At 42.0% G+C, this 20,632-nt stretch overlaps 2 protein-coding genes across 2 annotated transcripts in view; both read left to right on the top strand.

Annotated features, from left to right (window-relative positions):
• spats2 (spermatogenesis associated serine rich 2) overlaps positions 1 to 10,029 on the top strand; it is a 28,568-nt gene extending 18,539 nt beyond the window's left edge. Inside the window, exons 10-13 of the mRNA XM_084068127.1 lie at positions 124 to 233; positions 1,989 to 2,091; positions 6,245 to 6,390; positions 6,866 to 10,029. Of these exons, the coding sequence (XP_083924253.1) occupies positions 124 to 233; positions 1,989 to 2,091; positions 6,245 to 6,390; positions 6,866 to 7,198 (692 nt within the window). The 3' untranslated portion in view covers positions 7,199 to 10,029. The remainder of the gene's footprint in view (positions 1 to 123; positions 234 to 1,988; positions 2,092 to 6,244; positions 6,391 to 6,865) is intronic.
• Positions 10,030 to 12,456: 2,427 nt separating this feature from the next.
• pcsk1nl (proprotein convertase subtilisin/kexin type 1 inhibitor, like) lies at positions 12,457 to 20,632 on the top strand. Its single transcript, XM_084068129.1, has 5 exons — positions 12,457 to 12,587; positions 17,622 to 17,856; positions 17,965 to 18,163; positions 19,240 to 19,362; positions 19,690 to 20,632. The coding sequence occupies exons 1-5, from the start codon at positions 12,507 to 12,509 to the stop codon at positions 20,081 to 20,083; spliced, it is 1,032 nt and encodes a 343-aa protein (XP_083924255.1). The 5' UTR covers positions 12,457 to 12,506; the 3' UTR covers positions 20,084 to 20,632.

Genomic DNA, 20,632 nt, shown 5'->3' with positions numbered 1-20,632 from the left:
CCAGCATCTACTGTAACATAACAAAAAGATAGCGACCCTCACACTATTGTTCCCAGTATATTATTGATTGACCGTAGTGTGCGTCGCTGTGCGAGTCACTGTCTTTTTTAACTTCCATTTCAGTGGCCATTTTGAATGGTCGTCATAAGAAGGCGGAGGAACTGCGCCGGTTGGCGGACCAGTCAGCCTCCATGTCAGAGGACCAGTTAAGTGAGCTGCGCGCGGACATAAAGGTAAATACATGTACATCGATCAGTGGGGTGCCCCAGTTGCTCACTTGGTAGCAGGAATGGGCAATATGGACAATATCTAATCACAATGTTGTTGACCAAATACCTCTGTCGATATAAAAAAAACGTTTTCAGAATTGTTTAAAAATAACTAAAATAATCATCAAGCTCACTACGCATCGTGATGAAACACGGTTTGAGCTTAGTAGAACGGCTGTTTTGGCTATTTTCGAACATTTCTGAACATTATTGAAAGTCTAAAATAAGATTGTATATCCAGTTGTTCTCTAAATGGGGTCCTTGAGGGGGTTCAAGGGTTCCCCAGCATAATTAATGATAATAGGAACCAATGGACCCTTTATAGATCTGCTTCTGGGGGTCCCTGGAACAAAATACTTTGAGATGGGGGTCGGTCGGCGGCCAAATACATATAATTTTGGGTGGTCCTTGCCATGAAAAAGTTTGAGAACCACTGATATAGTAACATAAGTTTTTCAGAAAACTGTTCCTGTAGTACTTTGCACTGTATGTGTACACAGTGACATGTTTACCTGATTAAACCCTACAGTATGTACTTAGATACTAACTGGAGTCCCCCAGGGCTCTATACTAGATCCGCTAGTATCCCTCAACACCAAATCTCTTCACAGAAAATATCTGATCTACAAACTCACAATGTGTTGCGATGCGTTAGTAAGCTCGTAGATCTGCAACTTTCACCGAATGTTCACCCCAGAATGGGGACACTAGGGTTCATATGGGATGGGAACAAATATACGGTTAATTTGTACATGAATAAAACACACTTGGATCAATGCTTCTGTTCTTCATAATATTTAAAGTTATGTTGTACATAACCTCTGGTTACAAACTAATTTCAGATGCTCCCTGATTTGACCTGTTCCCTTTGCTATAACCAATATCTAATGTTCTCATTCCTTCATTTCTTATGTTTGCTGTAAAAGTCACACTGAGATGACACTCAATTAAATGTTCTTTTAAGTGGTGTGCAGACATTTTGCTAAACATTTCCCAAAATGGGGAAATTACTTTTCTTTTTGTTAAACAAATAATTTGTGTGGTAATGCACACATCTGAAGTGGAAATGGTCTCCCCCTGCTGACAACTGTTGGTACCGCAATGCTTTAGTGCTATTTGAAACAGGTGTGAGCAACCTTTTCGTTAACAAAATCCCAGTTTTTGTAAAACTGGCGACATCACACAGTTCCAGACAGCGAAAACCACCTACTTTGAATAATACAAGCTAAGAATAAGTAAATAATTTAGTAATAAACCCAACACAATCATTTAATAATTTAATATGATTGATAAACGTTAAGATAAATTCTGACTATCTGCGGAGAAAAGTGTTATGCCCATCAAAGGGGAAAACTCCCCCCTTGCAGTAAGGACTGCAGACCCATGTTCCCCCACAGTCTGAAAACTCATCTCTCCAGACGCCACCTTACCCGATGCTACTCTCTCCTTGTATCACTTCTTGTACCTCACCCCTAGCACCACTCTCTCTCCTTGTATCACTTCTTATCACCCTTTGATAGATGCTAGTTGTACTGTGTAGATGGGCAGCCTTTCTGGGCTCAAGCCCATTAAGATCACCCGATAGATCTTCAAGACATATTTGCCCACCCCTGCTTTAAATGAACCAGCCAGTCTTTTACCATCATGAGTTCTTTAACATGTTGCACAGCATTTCACAGAACTTGCCCCAATGACGCTGCTCATGACTTTATTTTTCAGCACTTTGTGAGTGAACGTAAATACGACGAGGACCTTGGGAAAGCGTTGAGATTCACGTCTGAGATTGAACCACTGAAGACGAACATAAATGGGTTTGGATCAGGTACAGTAGCTCCGCCGCCTTGATTATAAATTAAGCATAATTTGTTGGAAGAAGCTGTATAGTATATCAATATGATTTCTGGGTCTTCTGTCCTGCAGTGTAGATATATACGGTATATCATCGCTGTCGGGTGGAAACCTTGTATGTCCAAAACAAAACCATTACTTAGGAAATGGAAAAAACAAGAACCTGTGTTCCAATGGATCCAACGTATTATTCAGTCACAAGCTCTTGTTAATAGTTTTCGTTGGTTTCAATATTTATAAAACCTGAAGACAGACGTAACCACTTTCAACCTGACGTCCAGTATATGAATTGTGGGTCATATTGCAGGGGTCTTCAACGTTTTTCAGGCCAATGACCCCCTAGCTGAGAGAGAGATAAATAGTTAGGGAATTTTAGCAATATGTGTGGACCATCTGTGAAAAAATGTACTACCAATAGCTTTCTTCACCAATGTGTTCTTATAGGTGTCTAGAATCACCTCTCAATTAATGCAAACCCAAATCCTTGTGGAAAATCCTGGAGAGCCAATCAAAGTTAAGGAGCCCAGAGGGCTTTGGTGAAAAATATTTAAAAAAATTAAAGTCTAAAATGAACTTGTGAGGTGTCTAACTAGGGGTTTTCAGGGGTGCTGAATCCATTCCAACCATTATTTTTGAGTAAAAATGTCTCCCTGGCCATATAATATTGGTATATTGGTTATTGTTAGTGTATAATCAGTGTATAATCAATGATAGGGGATTGGGGTGTTGCTGAATTGATTCTATTCTGAAAAATAAAATAAGAAAATATTGCTAAACACTTGATAAGAGTGTACACCTACTGTGCACATGCTCAGTGGGATACACTGTCTGAATGTGGGGAAGGAGCGGGAGTGTTGCATCCTGGCAAATATGTCTGGACGATTTTAAGGTACGGTAGTTTATCTACTTTTTGGCATTTATTTTCCTCTGCTGGCAAAACTTTTGATTACTGTGAATTTAGATGTAAATTTTCTCTAGCCTATTGCTTACATTGAACAACCATTAGTTAAACAATAATGACACTTGTCTTTTAGTAGACAACATGGAAGAGGATTCTGTAGCTTGTGGCTTAAGGTGCTTCATCTGTGGTGGTCCTGAGACTGAGATTCAAAAGTCACCCAAAAAGGCTATGCACATTTTTTGTCTTATTCTGAGAGTGTGGATGATGCAGCATTAATCAGAAGACTTCATGAGGACTGGAAAAACTGAGATGACCCCAAACTACGATACCATTTGGAATGCAAAACCGAGCTATACAGTCGTGCAAGAAGTACAGTATATCCACTGGATATCGTACGTTTTTTTTCATTGTGATGAAAGTTGCCACTTGCAGATTTCAATCCTATTCTATGTTGTGAGTGACATCATAATTTAATAAAAACTTTAAACATAATCTATTCTTTAGAGCAAGATGAGCAAGTCCAACGGCCAGACAGGAAGAAAAGACGCAGGGCATTGTCTGGGTCAAGTAGTTCAAGTGCTAGCTGGCACACTTGATCTACCATAATACTTGCATCCTTTGCAATGAAGGTATCGATGTTGGCACACTGAAAAGAAACCCTGGTAAGTCTTTTGTATGTAAGATTCAAATGAATTTTGATAATTGTTTTTCTTGTTCCTCATTGTAGGCTTCCACTCAAAGTAAAATCATTTAATCATGCACATACTGTATGTGGCTACCTTTTATCCAGACAGAGCTTGGCAGTTGTATCGTGCACCTGATAATGTCTACCAGGACAGACTGAAAAGGAGTTTGATGCAGAGAGCAAAGCAACGAGGTGATGACTGGGGACTTCGCTGGAAGTCGCTGGTCGCCTGGTGGCAGAAGAGGCAGTATATCATATTCGATGCAGAAGAGACTTTGAGAACCCTGTTACAAAGTCTGACGTAACATTATATGGATACACAATACAGCTGTACATTACATTACAGTCATTTAGTAGACGCTTTTATCCAAAGCGACTTACAATACAACTCATATTTCTTATCCTTTATTAGTCCCCCTCATTCCTGGACCCATATCAATCTTGCAGAATACATTATTTTGAAGTCAAAAGTTTCACTATTAAAAATTATATTTCTTCCCTCAGGATAAGAAATGTGAGTTGTATTGTACAGCTGTATTGTGTATCCATATAATGTTACCTCAGACTTTGTAACAGGGTTCTCAAAGTCTCTTCTGCATCGAATATGATGTACTGCCTCTTCTGCCACCAGGCGACCAGCGACTTCAAGTCCCCAGTCATCACCTCGTCGCTTTGCTCTCTGCATCAAACTCCTTTTCAGTCGGTCCTGGTAGACATTATCAGGTGCACGATACAACTGCCAAGCTCTGTCTGGATAAAAGGTAGCCACATACAGTATGTGCATGATTAAATGATTTGACTTTGAGTGGAAGCCTACAATGAGGAGCAAGAAAAACAATTATCAAAATTCATTTGAATCTTACATACAAAAGACTTACCAGGGTTTCTTTTCAATGTGCCAACATTGATACCTTCATTGCAAAGGATGCAAGTATTATGGTAGATCAAGTGTGCCAGCTAGCACTTGAACTACTTGACCCAGACAATGCCCTGCGTCTTTTCTTCCTGTCTGGCCGTTAGACTTGCTCATCTTGCTCTAAAGAATAGATTATGTTTAAAGTTTATATTAAATTATGATGTCACTCACAACATAGAATAGGATTGAAATCTGCAAGTGGCAACTTTCATCACAATGAAAAAAAAACTTACGATATTCAGTGGATATACTGTACTTCTTGCACGACTGTATAGCTCGGTTTTGCATTCCAAATGGTATCGTAGTTTGGGGTCATCTCAGTTTTTCCAGTCCTCATGAAGTCTTCTGATTAATGCTGCATCATCCACACTCTCAGAATAAGACAAAAAATGTGCATAGCCTTTTTGGGTGACTTTTGAATCTCAGTCTCAGGACCACCACAGATGAAGCACCTTAAGCCACAAGCTACAGAATCCTCTTCCATGTTGTCTACTAAAAGACAAGTGTCATGATTGTTTAACTAATGGTTGTTCAATGTAAGCAATAGGCTAGAGAAAATTGACATCTAAATTCACAATAATCAAAAGTTTTGCCAGCAGAGGAAAATAAATGCCAAAAAGTAGATAAACTACCGTACCTTAAAATCGTCCAGACATATTTGCCAGGATGCAACACTCCCGCTCCTTCCCCACATTCAGACAGTGTATCCCACTGAGCATGTGCACAGTAGGTGTACACTCTTATCAAGTGTTTTAGCAATATTTTCTTATTTTATTTTTCAGAATAGAATCAATTCAACAACACCCCAATCCCCTACCATTGATTATACACTGATTATACACTAACAATAACCAATATACCAATATTAGATGTCCAGGGAGACATTTTCACTAAAAAATAATGGTTGGAATGGATTCAGCACCCCTGAAAACCCCTAGTTAGACACCTCACAAGTTCATTTTAGACTTTTTAAAAAAAAATATCTTTCACCAAAGCCCTCTGGGCTCCTTAACTTTGATTGGCTCTCCAGGATTTTCCACGAGGATTTGGGTTTGCATTAATTGAGAGGTGATTCTAGACACCTATAAGAACACATTGGTGAAGAAAGCTATTGGTAGTAAATTTTTTCACAGATGGTCCACACATATTGCTAAAATTCCCTAACTAAAAGCAGGGACCCCTACTATATATTTCGTAAATCGTGTTTTTAAACCTTTTCATAGATTTCATACAATTGTTTCATAGACTTGTTTCACAGTGACTATCATTGTGTAGCGTTGTGTTGTATTCATGTTAATGTGTATTTTCAGACTTTTAACCCATAATACTTAGAAAACTTGTACTTGGTCTGCTCTTTTTCCCCTCTTTGCCAAAAATAGCAGATCTATAAGGCCACAATGCCTCACGCTACGAGGCGTTGTGGGCTTGTAGCCGATCTATAATGTTCCCCTCAGGATAGGGATGCTAGGGTTCAAGTGGTTAAAGTATGAAAATAAAGGAAAAAAAATCCTATCACCCGAAGATTTGGCGGCCCCCCTGTAATAACTCTGAGGACCCCCTGTTGAAGACCCCTGTCATACAGTGTAGATGTACAGTATATGAATTGTGGATGTCATGTCCTACAGTGTACCACCCACGGACGGGCTACTCCACCCGCTCTCGCTGCAGCTCCACTTCCTCGTCCGTCACCAGTCCACCGTTGGTGGAAACACCTGCACCTCCATCCCAGCCTCAGCCCTCCAACGAGCACCGCCCTCCACCGGCCAAACAGGTTATTGTTTTCATCATCTAATACAGTGATTCTCAAATTAATTTCAAAGACCCCCCAGTTTACTAAGCATTAGGGCCTGTTATGCTAAGTACAGGCATTAGGGCCTGTACTTAGCATTTTTGTTCTGTATAATGGAATTAAAAAACAGTTAACGTTTTGTAAAGTTGTAGAAAGCACATATTTTATTTCTGCAATTGAATTCTGTTCATTTTCTATTTTACTGTTTTACCCCTCATTAAGTTGAGTATTCATTTATTACTTATTGTTCCAAAATGTTCAAAAGCTATCACAAATTTTCAAGAAATGTCAACGGTTAAAAAAATAGCAACGCTTTGTGTTTGTGAGCATAGATATCCTATTTTTGACATTAATCTTACGATTAAGCATACAGGGCTTAAATGTGTCTCTCTAGATTGAAATAAAGATTGTCGATGATGACTATGATAAATCACAGACTCACCGACTCCCTCCTCAGATTTTCCAAGGGAACAGACGCACCTTCCAGGGACAGGGCTATCACTCCGGTGGCGGCGGCCAGCGCTACAACGGCGGCGGCTACCACGACAGGAACCCCAACCGCTCTCATTACCGCGGCTACCACGGTAACGGCAGCAGCAGCGGCGGTCCGGGGGGCGACGGCGGCCCCGCCTCCACCCAGTACGCCAACAGCAACTCCAGAGGTCCCCAGTATCAGTCTTCTACTTCCTCTACTTCTTCTACGCCCTCGTACAACAATCGCCAAGACCGATCCTCCTCCGCTTCCAACGGGCTTCCCCAGAGGCCCCCGCGGGCGGCGCACTGCCCTTGACCCCGGCATCCCCCCGCTCCGTCACCCCCCACCACCACCACCACCACCACCACCACCTACTAACCCCCTCCCCTCGCCCGCACACCTTCCCTCCCTCCTACTAACTCCTTTCAATGAAGAATAGAAAATACGAGTTTACATATTTTTGTCAGTTTGAGCTGTAGTGCCACCTCTGCATCGAAAAAACCCGTTCATCCTCCAAACTTGAAAAGTTCTCGTTTATTATTATTATTATTATTCTCTTATAATAAAGTGTAACTTCTTTTTGGCGTTATAAGCTGATTAGATGCTACTTGTATCATTCCATCGTTGTCGTTTCGGTAGAAACCCTGCTTTTGTCCTCTAGCGATCTCGTTGCTGCGCGATCGTCACGTCTGTCGTTCCATTCCTCGTCGCTTCTCAGAAAACGGTTAACGATTCTCACCAGGAAATCCTGAGTGTTAATTTAAACCACTTCATCACCCTGGCGTCCCTGCATTGGACATGTCATTGTTGTAGAAAATTGTAAAAAAGTGTGTTGAGAGTGTGCAAATGTACAGGTCCATTTGGTTACATTTGTACCTCTCGGATTTACAAATGCTTCAATTAACACTGAGGATTTTACTGCTGACATGAGACTGCTGACATAATTAGTTCCAATCAACTTAAGTATGAATCTCTTAGTAGTTTATACCGCTGTGGCGCGTCATCTCGATGCATGACCCCAATCACTTTAATTTCTTTTCAGCAACTGATTTAATTAGAATTCTTTAGCATTAGAACGTACATTGGAAGTGCATTCTTAGTAGTAGCATCAAAGGGGAACTGTTTGTCGCCGATAGAACAGACTTTCAGTCGACACTACAGATGGTCTTGTCGTCTTTTAGAGTAAAAGACAAACATATCAAACTGTGATTCAGAGATTAGAATGAGGTGTAAAATATCTTAACGACAATAGAGGTGCTCTCCTTACAAATAGCTTCAGTGATAAATTGCCCTTGCTCTCGGCCAACTGGTTATATTTTATGTGGGCAATTGTTCCGTCTCATTCTTTATTGTAATTGGATACTTAAGAGTTAGCTTGTTGCCTTTTGCTAAAATAACGTCAAACAAACATCACTTGTCAAGGCTGACGAGAAAGCGACGTTTAACCTGTCCACTTGTCTCCGTTTCTGGAACATCTGGATAGACCGGAATTTTGCCACGCGGGACACTTATTTTTTTTGTTTCGTTCAGTTTTTTGCCATTTGTGTTTGATTTGCACACACACAAACGGCATATAAACGACACGCTTGCCTTTAAAGCCTAATTTATAATCCGTCGTACGGCGGCGCCGCTTAGTCGCAGAGCAACTTCACATTTGCCTTTCTGGGAACACGGATGGCGGTGTAACACGGTACTCGTAGAGCAAGGTGTTTGTGCACGCTGCAGAGAAGTAAGGTATCGATGAGTAGAAGCGACTTAACCACATAAACCCTAGCGTCCCTATCATGGGTCGAACATTCGCAGAAAATAGCCCTATGTACTTAACGAAGTATAGAGGGTTTAAATGGTTACGATCTTATGTGTTCTCTTCTCACTGTAATCCAAATCTATAAAAAAAAAAGTCAAACCGATCGAATTGATGCTTTTGTCAAACTGTGGCTTTGACAGTCTCTTCTAATAGCTGTCAAGTCTTGATGCGTGGCGATTATAGTTGCGGCTGCATCTCTTCTGTAGTGTCTACAGTATGTGAACAAAACGCTGGTTCTTTACCTCATTGTTGTTCCTTCTACATGGCCTGCGAGCAAAACGGACAGACTCATCTCCTGTCTTTGTAGTAATGTGCATCATAATGTTGGAACTGCAAGGTTGTAGCGTGAAACCAATCATTACATTACCGCTGCATCCTCCTTAATACTGTCTTCAGAGGGGTTGTGTGTGTTTGAGTGTGTTCAGCTCCCTCTTAGTTTGTCGCTGTGAGGTTTTGAAACTTCGACATTGTCTGTTCGGTAAAACCTGGGTAACTTTATTTCAACCAAACAATGTCACTTTTGTTTTGTTTTTACATTCCAAACTTGTAGTAATATTTAGGTTTATCGCCAAAGAAATAATTTCATTGTGTTCCAAGTTGTTGCCTTCTTTCCACAGCCTGTTTAAAAAAAAAATAAGAAAAAAAAAGCCACAAAAAAGAGAGAGAGAGAAAAAAGAGACTCATGTGATTGTTTTACAACTGGGAAAATGTAGAATAATGCTTGATTTATACATTGTGTTGTGGTGCGAAAATAGCCAACCTGCCAGCTCACAACGCGTTGCATCGCAAGCTTGTCGATCGGCTATTTTTGGTGAGCGACACAGGTGCGCAACTACGTATAAATCGGGCATAAAAGACGTTCATCTTTGTTACGCCCACTTTTGTTTATCGTTCTGAATCATTACTGTATATACTTTATGTAGCTATATAATTTTGTGCTCACAACACGGGGCATTTTGTATGTGATATTCATGTTTTAGACATGTTCATTCTTCCAGTAGTTCTTCATGTCCATGTTCTGTTCAAAAACATGTGAGACAACTGTTCATTCTTCCAGTAGACCTTTATGTCCATGTTCTGTTCAAAAAACAGAGACAACTGTAAACTTAAGTGCCTTTTCTTGTCTCCCAATTCATTTAACCCCTTTTCACCACCAAATATGGACCAAAGACATCTTCCCTTCCCCCATAAAGCTGAGTTTATACTCTGTTGTGCGCTGCGTCTGTCACTGTCGTGTGATGCAGTATAAACACATTTTTCATCCCTTTGCCCTGTCTTTCTCCCTCCTCACTGAATGGCACACGTTTCATTTACAATGAATAAAACAGTTTGCAATACTTCCAGCATGATGATGTTGATGGTGTTCTGACCATGGTTACCACGGATACCAGCGTGATGCTGTGGAAGTCAGTGAGCTGGCTGCTAAGGTGATCGTATATGTGCTCATGATATGTGATGATGTGACTTGGGTTTTGCTCAGCTATTAGGTGATCATTTTCTATCTACAGTAGTTAAATCCTTTATCAATACTACTGTATACTGGGTCAGTAAATGTTTGTGCATTTCAAAATTGCTCGTTATAAGCTGCTCTCAAGATGTTAAAAAATATCTGTTCTAATAGCTTATCCTTCAGTATCTTGATATACCAAACACAACCTTTGTAGAGAAACTTAATATGGACCTATTGGTCTCCCAGAATCCCACCTGCCTTGTAAGTCACTAGCCTTGGGAACCAGTGGTTCCTGAGTCATGTGGCCCATAGGTCAAGAGCCTATCTCCTGTTTCTATAGCGTGAGGCAGCTTGATGAAGTACATGGCGTGACACTAGTATGTCGCAGGGTCTTACACCCAATCAAACCCTTGAAACAGAGTGCCCAGCAGGGAGGCATTGGGCATCGTTTTTAGTCTTTGGTATGATTCAGCAGGCCAATGGACCCTCGACCTCCCAATCTCAGGGCAGACACTCTAACCACAAGGCCACTGAGCTGATCCACCTCTCTGGAGTCAGTGGTTGAGAATTGTCTCTGTAGCAATGATGGCCAGAAGATACAGTATGTTCCTCAGTCATTGATCAAGGTTTCAAGATAAGAGTGCAGTTAAAGGAACATTGTCCAAGATGGGTAAATGCTATGGGTTTAGTCATAGGAAATCACTCAGTAAAATAAGCTACTGTTCTATTCTCAAGTGAGGGAGAATGGAGTGTATATCAGATGGTGACTTCCATCAGCTGCAGGACCTAATATTTATGAGAACAGGGAAATCCTCCACCTATTTGGTATGCTGGGACTTAAACTGCTCTTAGGACAGAGAAAAACATCAGTTATTTGACATGCATACAGGAATATAATACCAAATGTGGCCAGCAGAGGGTAACCTATCCTTTATCTTCTAAAAAGTCTATCAGCATTAGGCACTAATAAGCAATTCATTAGTTTCATGTTTAACAGTCAAGCTCCTGCTCCAAATACTTATTTGCTATGTTGAAACTACATCAATAAAGATCCCTTCTTATTAAACACTCTTGAATGATAAATCCAGACTACAGACCTAAAGTGGAATTGGGTGTGACTCCATAAGTCTTCAAAGATAAGAAATGTAATTATTCCAATAAGCAGCCAGAGGCTTCTCAATTATTCTACCAATTACGTAATTTCAGAACTGGTGTGGTCTGCTGTCAACCCAGAGGAAATACTCCCTTGTATGACTGTATCTAATCAAAATTGATCAATCAGCCTTGATGAAATTAGGAGATGGCTAATTATGCCTTTCTATCTGTGCTGGACAGTAACTAAACTAAGTAGGCTACATTTACTTATACTATTCTTAAGGGTAACAGGAAAGTTTGGCACCAAAACATTCTGGGCACTATGAAAAACTGGGCACATTGGAAGAGTAGGCAGCAGGGAAATGTTTTTTTCCAGGTGCCCACTTTTCCTGGAGCCTCTTCCCTTGTGCCCACCTTTCCTGTATTCTACTTATTAGTTTTTGTGCTTCATGCAAGCTGATGACTTTCACTGTAATACGTTTTAAATAGAAATATTGCTCCTCGCTTATTGAAGCGTCCTTATGGCGTGTTACACAGCTGGATAAGAACCAGCTATATGTAACATGTCAGCTCTCAGCTGGATCACTGGTAGATTATAATGGATACAATTCTGTATCTTTGTCTCTAAAGCTTTAAGTTTGAGCATACTACAAGGGTGACCAGATGTGAACAATTTAGTATGTCTGTCTGTCTATTATGTATTCTTGACAAAGCATCTTGTATTTTAGGAACCATGGAGGGCAGCTTCTGTAAAGGGGCTCAATTCTCTCAAGTGCCCATTCTCTGGTTACCTGATGGAGGGCTTCAACCATATGCAGCTAAACAGAGCTGATAGTGGAAACCTCTGGAACCTGTGTCGTCCAGAGGGGTTTGGGACAGAGTACATTATTTATTTTTATTGTTTTCAGTCATTTCTTTGTATATGTATTTATTTATTTAATGTTCCAATGGTCAAGGCAAAAAAAATAGTTAAATCATCAATCACGATTATTTGTATGACAATTAATCATCTGCTAAAAATGTCCAATCGTGACATCCCCTCTCTCTCGTCACAGTGTGTCTTACATAACTCATCTGTGAAGCTCCTCCCCCCCCCTCTCTCCTTATTTCCTCTCTCATCCACGCAGCCCCTCCTCCTCCCCCTCCCCTGTCCTCTCTCCTCTCCTCTCTCTCCATCCCTGAGAGTGTTCAGTGTAGACACAGGGTAGCAGTGTGTGTGAGTGTGTTGTTGTTGTTGGACAGAACAGCCTCATTCTGGTCACTCAGTCAGAATGTTGGGTTCTGTCACTGTGGGTCTGCTCCTCATCCCTGCTGCTGCCGTGATTCTGCTGACGCACACAGCCAGCACCAAGGTAAGACGCACGCACGCATACACACACGCACGCACGCACGCACGCACGCACGCACACACACACACACACACACACACACACACACACACACACACACACACACACACACACACACACACACACACACACACACACACACACACACACACACACACACACAGACACAGACACAGCACACTCACACACCAAGCAAACACACAGACACAAAGCAGAGTGTGTGTGTGTGTGTGTGTGTGTGTGTGTGTGTGTGTGTGTGTGTGTGTGTGTGTGTGTGTGTGTGTGTGTGTGTGTGTGTGTGTGTGTGTGTGTGTGTGTGTGTGTGTGAGAGAGAGAGAGAGAGATTTTGTCTGTATGTTCAGGAATGATCTTTTATATCTTTTACAAAATAAATAAATAATAATGATAATCAAACTTGTGAACACACACAAAAAAAATAATCTATATAATCAAGGGGGTTTATTTATCACTCACTCATACAGGTACAGACGGGTACGAAACATTAATTTCTGGGTCATATTTAAAGCATCAGAACTCATTATGAAATTGAATTAATGACTTTTTGTTTTCTTTCACAATGATAAATCAAGAAAAATGGCTATTTTTGACTGAATACCATATTACAGTTAAATATATCAAATTGGAGAATATAACCGCATTTGTAGGAGTATTGCTATCTTTATATAATTTTGTCTCAATACGTAATTGTTTTTTATCTCGCCACTGTATGTAAATATGTAATACATGCATATTATTTCTTATATTTGTGGGATTGGTGTATCCCATATCTGTTCTTGAGTTTTTTGGCAACACAAGTACAATCTGTTTTTGTCATTCTAATGAAGCCATTCTGATTGATGAGTGTGAGAGAGAGAGAGAGACAGACATACGTTTGTGTCATCACTAGGCAACAGTCTATTTCGACTACAACACTAAACCAGTAACTAGTGAGAGTGACCAGTTGCAGTTAGAATGATTGTGTGTGTGTGTGTGTGTGTGTGTGTGTGTGTGTGTGTGTGTGTGTGTGTGTGTGTGTGTGTGTGTGTGTGTGTGTGTGTGTGTGTGTGTGTGTGTGTGTGTGTGTGTGTGTGTGTGTGTGTGTGTGTGTGTGTGTGTGTGTGTGTGTGTGTGTGTGTTAGGGCATTCACGAATAGTGATTTTTAGTATTCGAATTATTCGACCTATAAGTATTCGAATATTCGATTAATCGATTTGATTATAAAAAATAAAATAATAAAAAAATAAAAAAATAAATTTTTTTTTTTTTTTTTTTTTTTTTTTTTTTTCAATGACATTGATGACTGGACTCAAGGAATGCGAGTTGACGTCACACCAGAGCTCACAGCTGCGTGTCTGCTGCAGAAAAGCCACTAAAAAAAAAAAAATCTAAAAAAAAAAAAAAAAAAAAACTTTTTTTTAATTTTTTTTTTTTATCGAATAATCGAATAGTGGTTTGATAGTCGAATAGTCGGTTTGATAGTCGAATATTCGAATATTCGATTATTCTGTTAATGCCCTAGTGTGTGTGTGTGTGTGTGTGTGAGTGTGTGTGTGAGCGAGCACGTGTGTGTGTGTGTGTGTGTGTGTGTGTGTGTGTGAGAGAGAGAGATACATCAAGGAACAGAAAGAGAATGCATCCAACTGATGCCTGATTTATACTCGTTTCACTGGCCATCAACTGATGTGAACCAGTTGAACCCCAGCATCCGGGGGAGGGGAGGTCCAAGTACAGAGACAACTCAGGTCCAGTTTACTCTTGAGTCTAAAGAGTGGTTAAGAAAAGGGCTTAACAGTGGTTGACTAACTGTAATAGTCAGTAATAATTACACTCAGTTACAGGCAGAGTGAGAGACTGAAGTCATAATCAACAGTCAGGAATCAACAGTTTTAATAATTCCCATAAGATAAATGTTTAGCAACTGGCTTTACGGCTTTACTACTATAGCGACCATTGTGTTAACCATGAAGCTAGTGTGGGCTCTTGTTTGTACTCTATTTGTGAATGAGATTGAATAACATGAACAATCTCACGTTTCTATAGTACGACTCTCTCCGTCTCCCTCATCTGTCTGTCTGTCTGTCTGTCTCTCTCTCTCTCTGTCTCTCTGTCTTTCTCCCTCTCCCTCTTTTTCTTCCTCATCTCTCTGCATATCTCCTCTCCCTCTCTTTCTCACTCGCTCTCTCTGTTAAACACAACCCGAATGACTCCATCATAATCAATACACATATGTCACGCTGCATGCATGCCAAATGCACACACACACACACACACACACACACACACACACACACACACACACACACACACACACACACACACACACACACACACACACACACACACACACACAGAGACAGACAGACAGACAGACAGACAGACAGACAGACAGACAGACAGACAGACAGACAGACAGACAGACAGACAGACAGCAAAACACCTTACTAAGAGGACGTTCCTCCAAGGGAAGACACATAAAGCTGTGTGCGCATGCACGTATGTGTGCACAAATACATGCACGTGCACACACACACACACACACACACACACACACACACACACACACACAGCCAATCGAATTAATGGAGAGAGGAACTGACACACAGGTCGTTAGAAACACTGGCTGCCATGGCAACAATGCTCCTTGGACACAGGAAGTATCATAACACACACGTCTGCTTATGAAGGTTATTCTGGGTCATCCGTCGTTTGTGTGTCAGTCTGTACACAGTAGCAGGTCTATATATCGAATCAAACACTAAATTTTATTACAATATCCCCTGTCCCAGTTTTTCTCCTGTCTACACTAATGGTTGGTTACTGATAGTCATAATAATAATCGATGTCGCTATTCGTAGTATTAGTAGAATTATTATTAGAGTTAATATTATTTTATGGACGAGCCAGGTGATTTGAGATAACGACACAATTGCTGTGTCATCACCATTCTTAATTAACCACGGTCCACAGCCTAGTCCTTATTCCAGGGCAGAACATTTGGAGAAAATGGGAATAAGGTACAATGTACAAGCTTGTACATCAGCTATTTGCGAAGTGATTTGGTGTCGAGGGAAACACTAGCGGACCTACAGTATAGCACCTGTAGTATAGTACGGGGAGGGGGGTGGTTTGGGGGCGGTCAATGAAGTAAATAGGATTTATGTGTGCGGTTAATGCACATATTGGTTCCATTTGTCTACTCTTCACAGAGTTAAATGAACAAGGATGTACTGTGTGTGTGGGTGGTATATCAATTAGACAGAATGTCCTGAGTGCGGGCAGAAAGTCTGACTCAGCGCAATACTGCATCATCAATACCGGACAAGACCACTGCCAGAGGGGAGGAGAAAAATAGCATCTGTGTATGATATTATTTTGATGACAGTTTGACGTCTTTTGACTGTATAGTATGGCTTTTTTGACGATTTTATTTGAACTTATTATCTCCACCAGGCTGGAACGGCAGGGGTGTGTCTGTGTGTCTGTGTCCATGGCACATCTCACAAATCACTACACCGATCAGCACCAAATTGATTGTGCAATGCTGCCAGGAGGCCAAGGAAATCCCTCAATATGATTCACATTACAGGGTATAAGACTTGAAGCTTGCACCAGCTTGCACTTGCAGCTTGCTGGAAAGGTAAACTAGCCAAACACGGCCATAATTTGAGGAGGAGGAAGAGAGAGAGAGAGAGTGAGATAATTTTTTGGCACTAATGTGTAGTGGTGCCTGGAGTCTGTCTATCCTGGTCCCTGGTGTGACCTTCTGCTCCCTCCACTATACTGCACACAACTAAAGACATGAGAGCAACAAAGGAGAGCATCTAAGGGGGCATGGTGGCCCAGTCGGTAGCGCTGTCGCCTCACAGCTAGAAGGTCCTGGGTTCGATTTCGCCGGGGATGCTGCGGGCGCTAGGGGCGTGTTCCTCCGCGTCATCAGTGCCCATACCCTATGCGGGGTTGGCGAAAGGGCCTTTCTGTGTGGAGTTTGCATGTTTTCCCCGTGTCCCCTAGGGTAGGTACCCTCACAAAAAGCAGTAATCCTGGTCTCTATACTGCCTCCCCCTGGTCAGCCGGGCGCTATGTCCTACCGGGGAAACTCCCCCCTGTCAGGTGATAAGAAGCGGCCTGCTCACTCCTCATGCATTGAAGGAAGCATGAGCTCAGTTCGGGGCTCTCCCCAGGCTGGCAGAGGGAGAGTAGCACCCATGCAGGATTACAAACTTAGGCTTTGGTACTGGGTGAAAAATGGGTTACAAAATCGTGGGATAAAGATTTGAAAAAAAGGAGAGCATCTATCCACACGTTATCACTCATCACATCACCTTTGACGTTAGTTACGGTACTTAGGAACGACTGTCATTACTGGATGACTTTGTTTCCCAAACGTCTCCAACATCTTGTGGTTGCCCCTCACTGGCAGAAAGGCCACTGGCAGTACTGACTGCTAAATAGCTAAATACCCAGACAATCAGGCTTGTGAATGATCAGACCAGGAGAAAAACTAAGAAATGGGTCTGTGCGTGTGTGTGTCTTTGTGTGTAGAGGCATGATGCATCATACATGTATGGATCTATTTGTGTTCCTGTGACTCAGCACTGTGAGTCACCAGGGGTAGAGGAGAGGAGAGGAGACCATTAACCACTGTCTTATAGCTGACCGGAGTCCTCCATGGCTCTATTATACTACACCTCATCCTTGCTCTACTACACTAAATATCTTCGCCCGAAAATTGCAAATCTACAAGACACATTGCTTGTTAATCAGCTATTTTCGCTCCAGAATAGGGACGCTAGGGTTCAAGTGGTTAATGTTGTGTGAAAATATAGTATGAATTATGTTCATACTCCAAATCATTGGCTGTGTATAACTGTAACGCCCAGGATCTGAACCCGTGTGGGAAGGGACCCTTGACTGAGGGAGATACTAGGCTTTTGGTCTTCAGGCAAAGGCTCCTCTGAGCCACTCTGCAACGTTGACAAAGCAACAGATAAAAGATGAATCCTTGTTGACACACGTTTCTCTGTCTTTCCTCTTAGTCTTTATCTGCAGTGCGTGGTTTTGATGCCTCACAGGGAGGAGCCAGACGTCTGCGTAGAGAGCTCCGTGATTTGCTACCGTACGAGGCAGATATGATGTCATATCCCACCAGACGTGACGTCCTCTACAACCAACCGGAGGAGTGGAAGGGGCAGGCTTTGGGCCAAGCGCTACAGCGATTGGTGGAGAGCGACCAGAGGCAGGAACAGCAAGAGGAAGAGGAGCAGGCAGCAGGTGATAAAGAACGCCACATTCAATATACATTCTGATGAACAAAAAAAAACAAAAAATTAAAGCAAGTAAACAAGTGAAACGTTATGTTTAAAACAAACCAATCAACAGCCTACCTGGCCGCTATGCTCCGCCTTCTGAACGAGGCCAAGAGTGCGGGATTGGTCGGCCCCGGCGCCGTAGGTTTGGTGGAAGAGGAAGAGGAAGAGGGACCCGGGGACTTCCAGGAAGCCACACCCCCTGACTACGATGAAACGAACGTGATTGGAAACCCCCAGACCGCCTGGCGGATGCAGCCCAGAATGGACAGGTGAGTGACATCAATCACTTTTAGACGTCATGAAATGGCTTTATTGCTAACTTATTAGCAATAAACGGGGGGGGGGGGGGGGGTTAACCAATCAGTGTCAGTCGACGATCCCGTCCCCTCTGGGCTATGGGATCGATGGACTCTACACAGACTGCACTGAGAGAGAGGGAGAGTGGAGAAAAGCTGCGCCACTTCTATGTACTGCATTGTTTATTTCTCACTTCCAATGTTTTCAGATACATATAGTATGTACTGCTTAAGTTCAAAACGAGTAACTCACCGTCTGGCCGTTATCTTGGGTTGGATAAATTATGTAGCAGTCCAAGAGCCTCTCCCTAATTAAAATCATGTGCGAGTGGAGGAACACTAGCTATGGGAATCAATGAATTATATCAAGATTCATACTTATTCATAAGGGCCTGTCTATGTCATCACGCAGTACGTTTTCGTTTACAGGAAGGAAAATGTGACTTTTATTTTGAGATAAAAATACACAAAAAATCATTATGACCGGGTATGCTCTAAAAGTGTGAAAACATATTTTTCATTTCATTATGTCTTTAACCTGCCGTGTGTATTTTGGGTATGTCATTAAAGGCAAACTTTTTCAAAACATTTAGAAATATTGTGCACCGCAACACATTTTGAGCTATTATACATCAAATACATATTCATACCATCTACAATATCGATACAAAAGTTCTACAAAACCAAACTAAAGTACATACCTGTATATCATATACTGTACATATATATTTCTTTTTACTATTTTCCACTAAAAAACAAACACATCTCAGGAACCACAATGGCTACTAGTGCTAGAACCAGTGCTGAACCAGCTCTTTAAGGAGTACTTAAAGGTGACATATGAGCCAATAGACTTTAGGTAAGCAGGTAGACCAATCCACAGTAACACAGCAGAATATTCAAATGTATTTTTTCCTATACATGTTTTGAACCTGCCAGGCACTTACTGGTTAGTGGTAGTAAGTTAAATGGTTAAAGAGAGTTAGTCGGTCAGTTAGTTGGTATTCGCCAGTCTGAGCCCAGGTCTGACCTATGACCCCCCGTCCCAGAATGGATCCAGAGGTGGCCCAGGCTCTACTGGACCGGATCGGACAGGACCGGCTGCAAGCAAGACCTGGAGCACAAAGAACTGAAACGGGATTTGACAGAGCAACAGACCAGGAGACACTGAGGTCAGCGTCAATACTGTGATAAGAAATTACACTGGAACAGCAATAGACTACACTGTAATTGTGACCGACTACACTCATATTAATGGATTATATTATAATGTAGTAGATTATAAATCACAGTAATAGTCAGATGGTTTCATGTATTAGTTAAACATTGAGTTAGCTAGTTTGTTCATTGGTTGGTTAGTTAATCATTTAATTCGTCAATAGGTTGGTAATGTGTGGTTAGTGCCACAACACTTTAAAGTAATACATTAGTATTAACTAATTTAATTCCTTTCTGTCTGTCTCTCTGTATGTCTGTGCGTCTGTCTGCATATCTATCAGATACCTTGTTGCTAAGATACTGTCCAGCATTGGCCCCGGCAACCGCCAGGTGAGTTGGTCTGCTGCTCAGCCAATGAGGACGGACCTGTCCGACAGGGAACCCGCCCACAGGAGGACTCGGCGTTCCCTTGACGACATGGCCCCGCCGTTGCCTAGCAGCGACCCGCCTCTCCTCAGGGTGAAGAGGTTGGAAGAGGAGGTGGAAGAGAGGAGACGAGAGGAGAGATATGGCGATGCTGTCCCCGCCGCGCTGCAGAGGATGAAACGAATCGATACCATGGCAACGGGCCCGGATGATGAACTGCATCATGGGGGTCGTAGGCGCAGGAGGAGAGCTGCAGAGAACTATGATCCGAGACTCCTGGCTCAACAGATTCTACAGTACATACAATAGAGAGAGGGAGAGAGAGAGAGGGAGAGAGAGAGAGAGATAGATGGAGAGAAGGAAAGATATGAGAGAGACGATATTCCAGGAAGAGTGCGAGATGTAGATGTTTTTGTTTCAAAGAGATTCATCATATGACGTGAACAGCTCTCTATACCTGTCAGTCAGTCAGTCAATCTGTCTGTGTGTCTGTTTCTCCTTGATAACATCACCGCTGTACGTGTCTGTGTCAGTGTGATTGTGAAAGAAAACTTCATGTAAGGCTAACGCAAAGCTTTAAGCATGCAGCACTCTGTCTCTCCCCCATCCTCTCCTCCCTTCCCTTCCCCTCCCCTCATCTCCTCTCCTCTCCCCTCATCACCCCTCCTCTCTCCTTTCACCTCATTTCACCTCATCTTATCTCCTCTCGTCTCCTCTCCTCTCCTTTTACCTCCTCTCCTCTCATCACGTCTCCTGTCTTCTCCTCTCCCCTCTTCTCGACTCCTCTCCTCTCCCATTTCGTCTTCTCTATACCATTAGCTTAGCTAGTAGCAAAACAGCCATAAAAATGTCAAAAGG

The sequence above is a fragment of the Gymnoscopelus microlampas genome (genome assembly GCF_963454915.1).
Source record: "Gymnoscopelus microlampas genome assembly, chromosome: 10".
NCBI lineage: Eukaryota > Metazoa > Chordata > Actinopteri > Myctophiformes > Myctophidae > Gymnoscopelus > Gymnoscopelus microlampas.
Note: the sequence above shows the minus strand (reverse complement) of the source record. Positions and strands in the feature narration are given on the sequence as shown.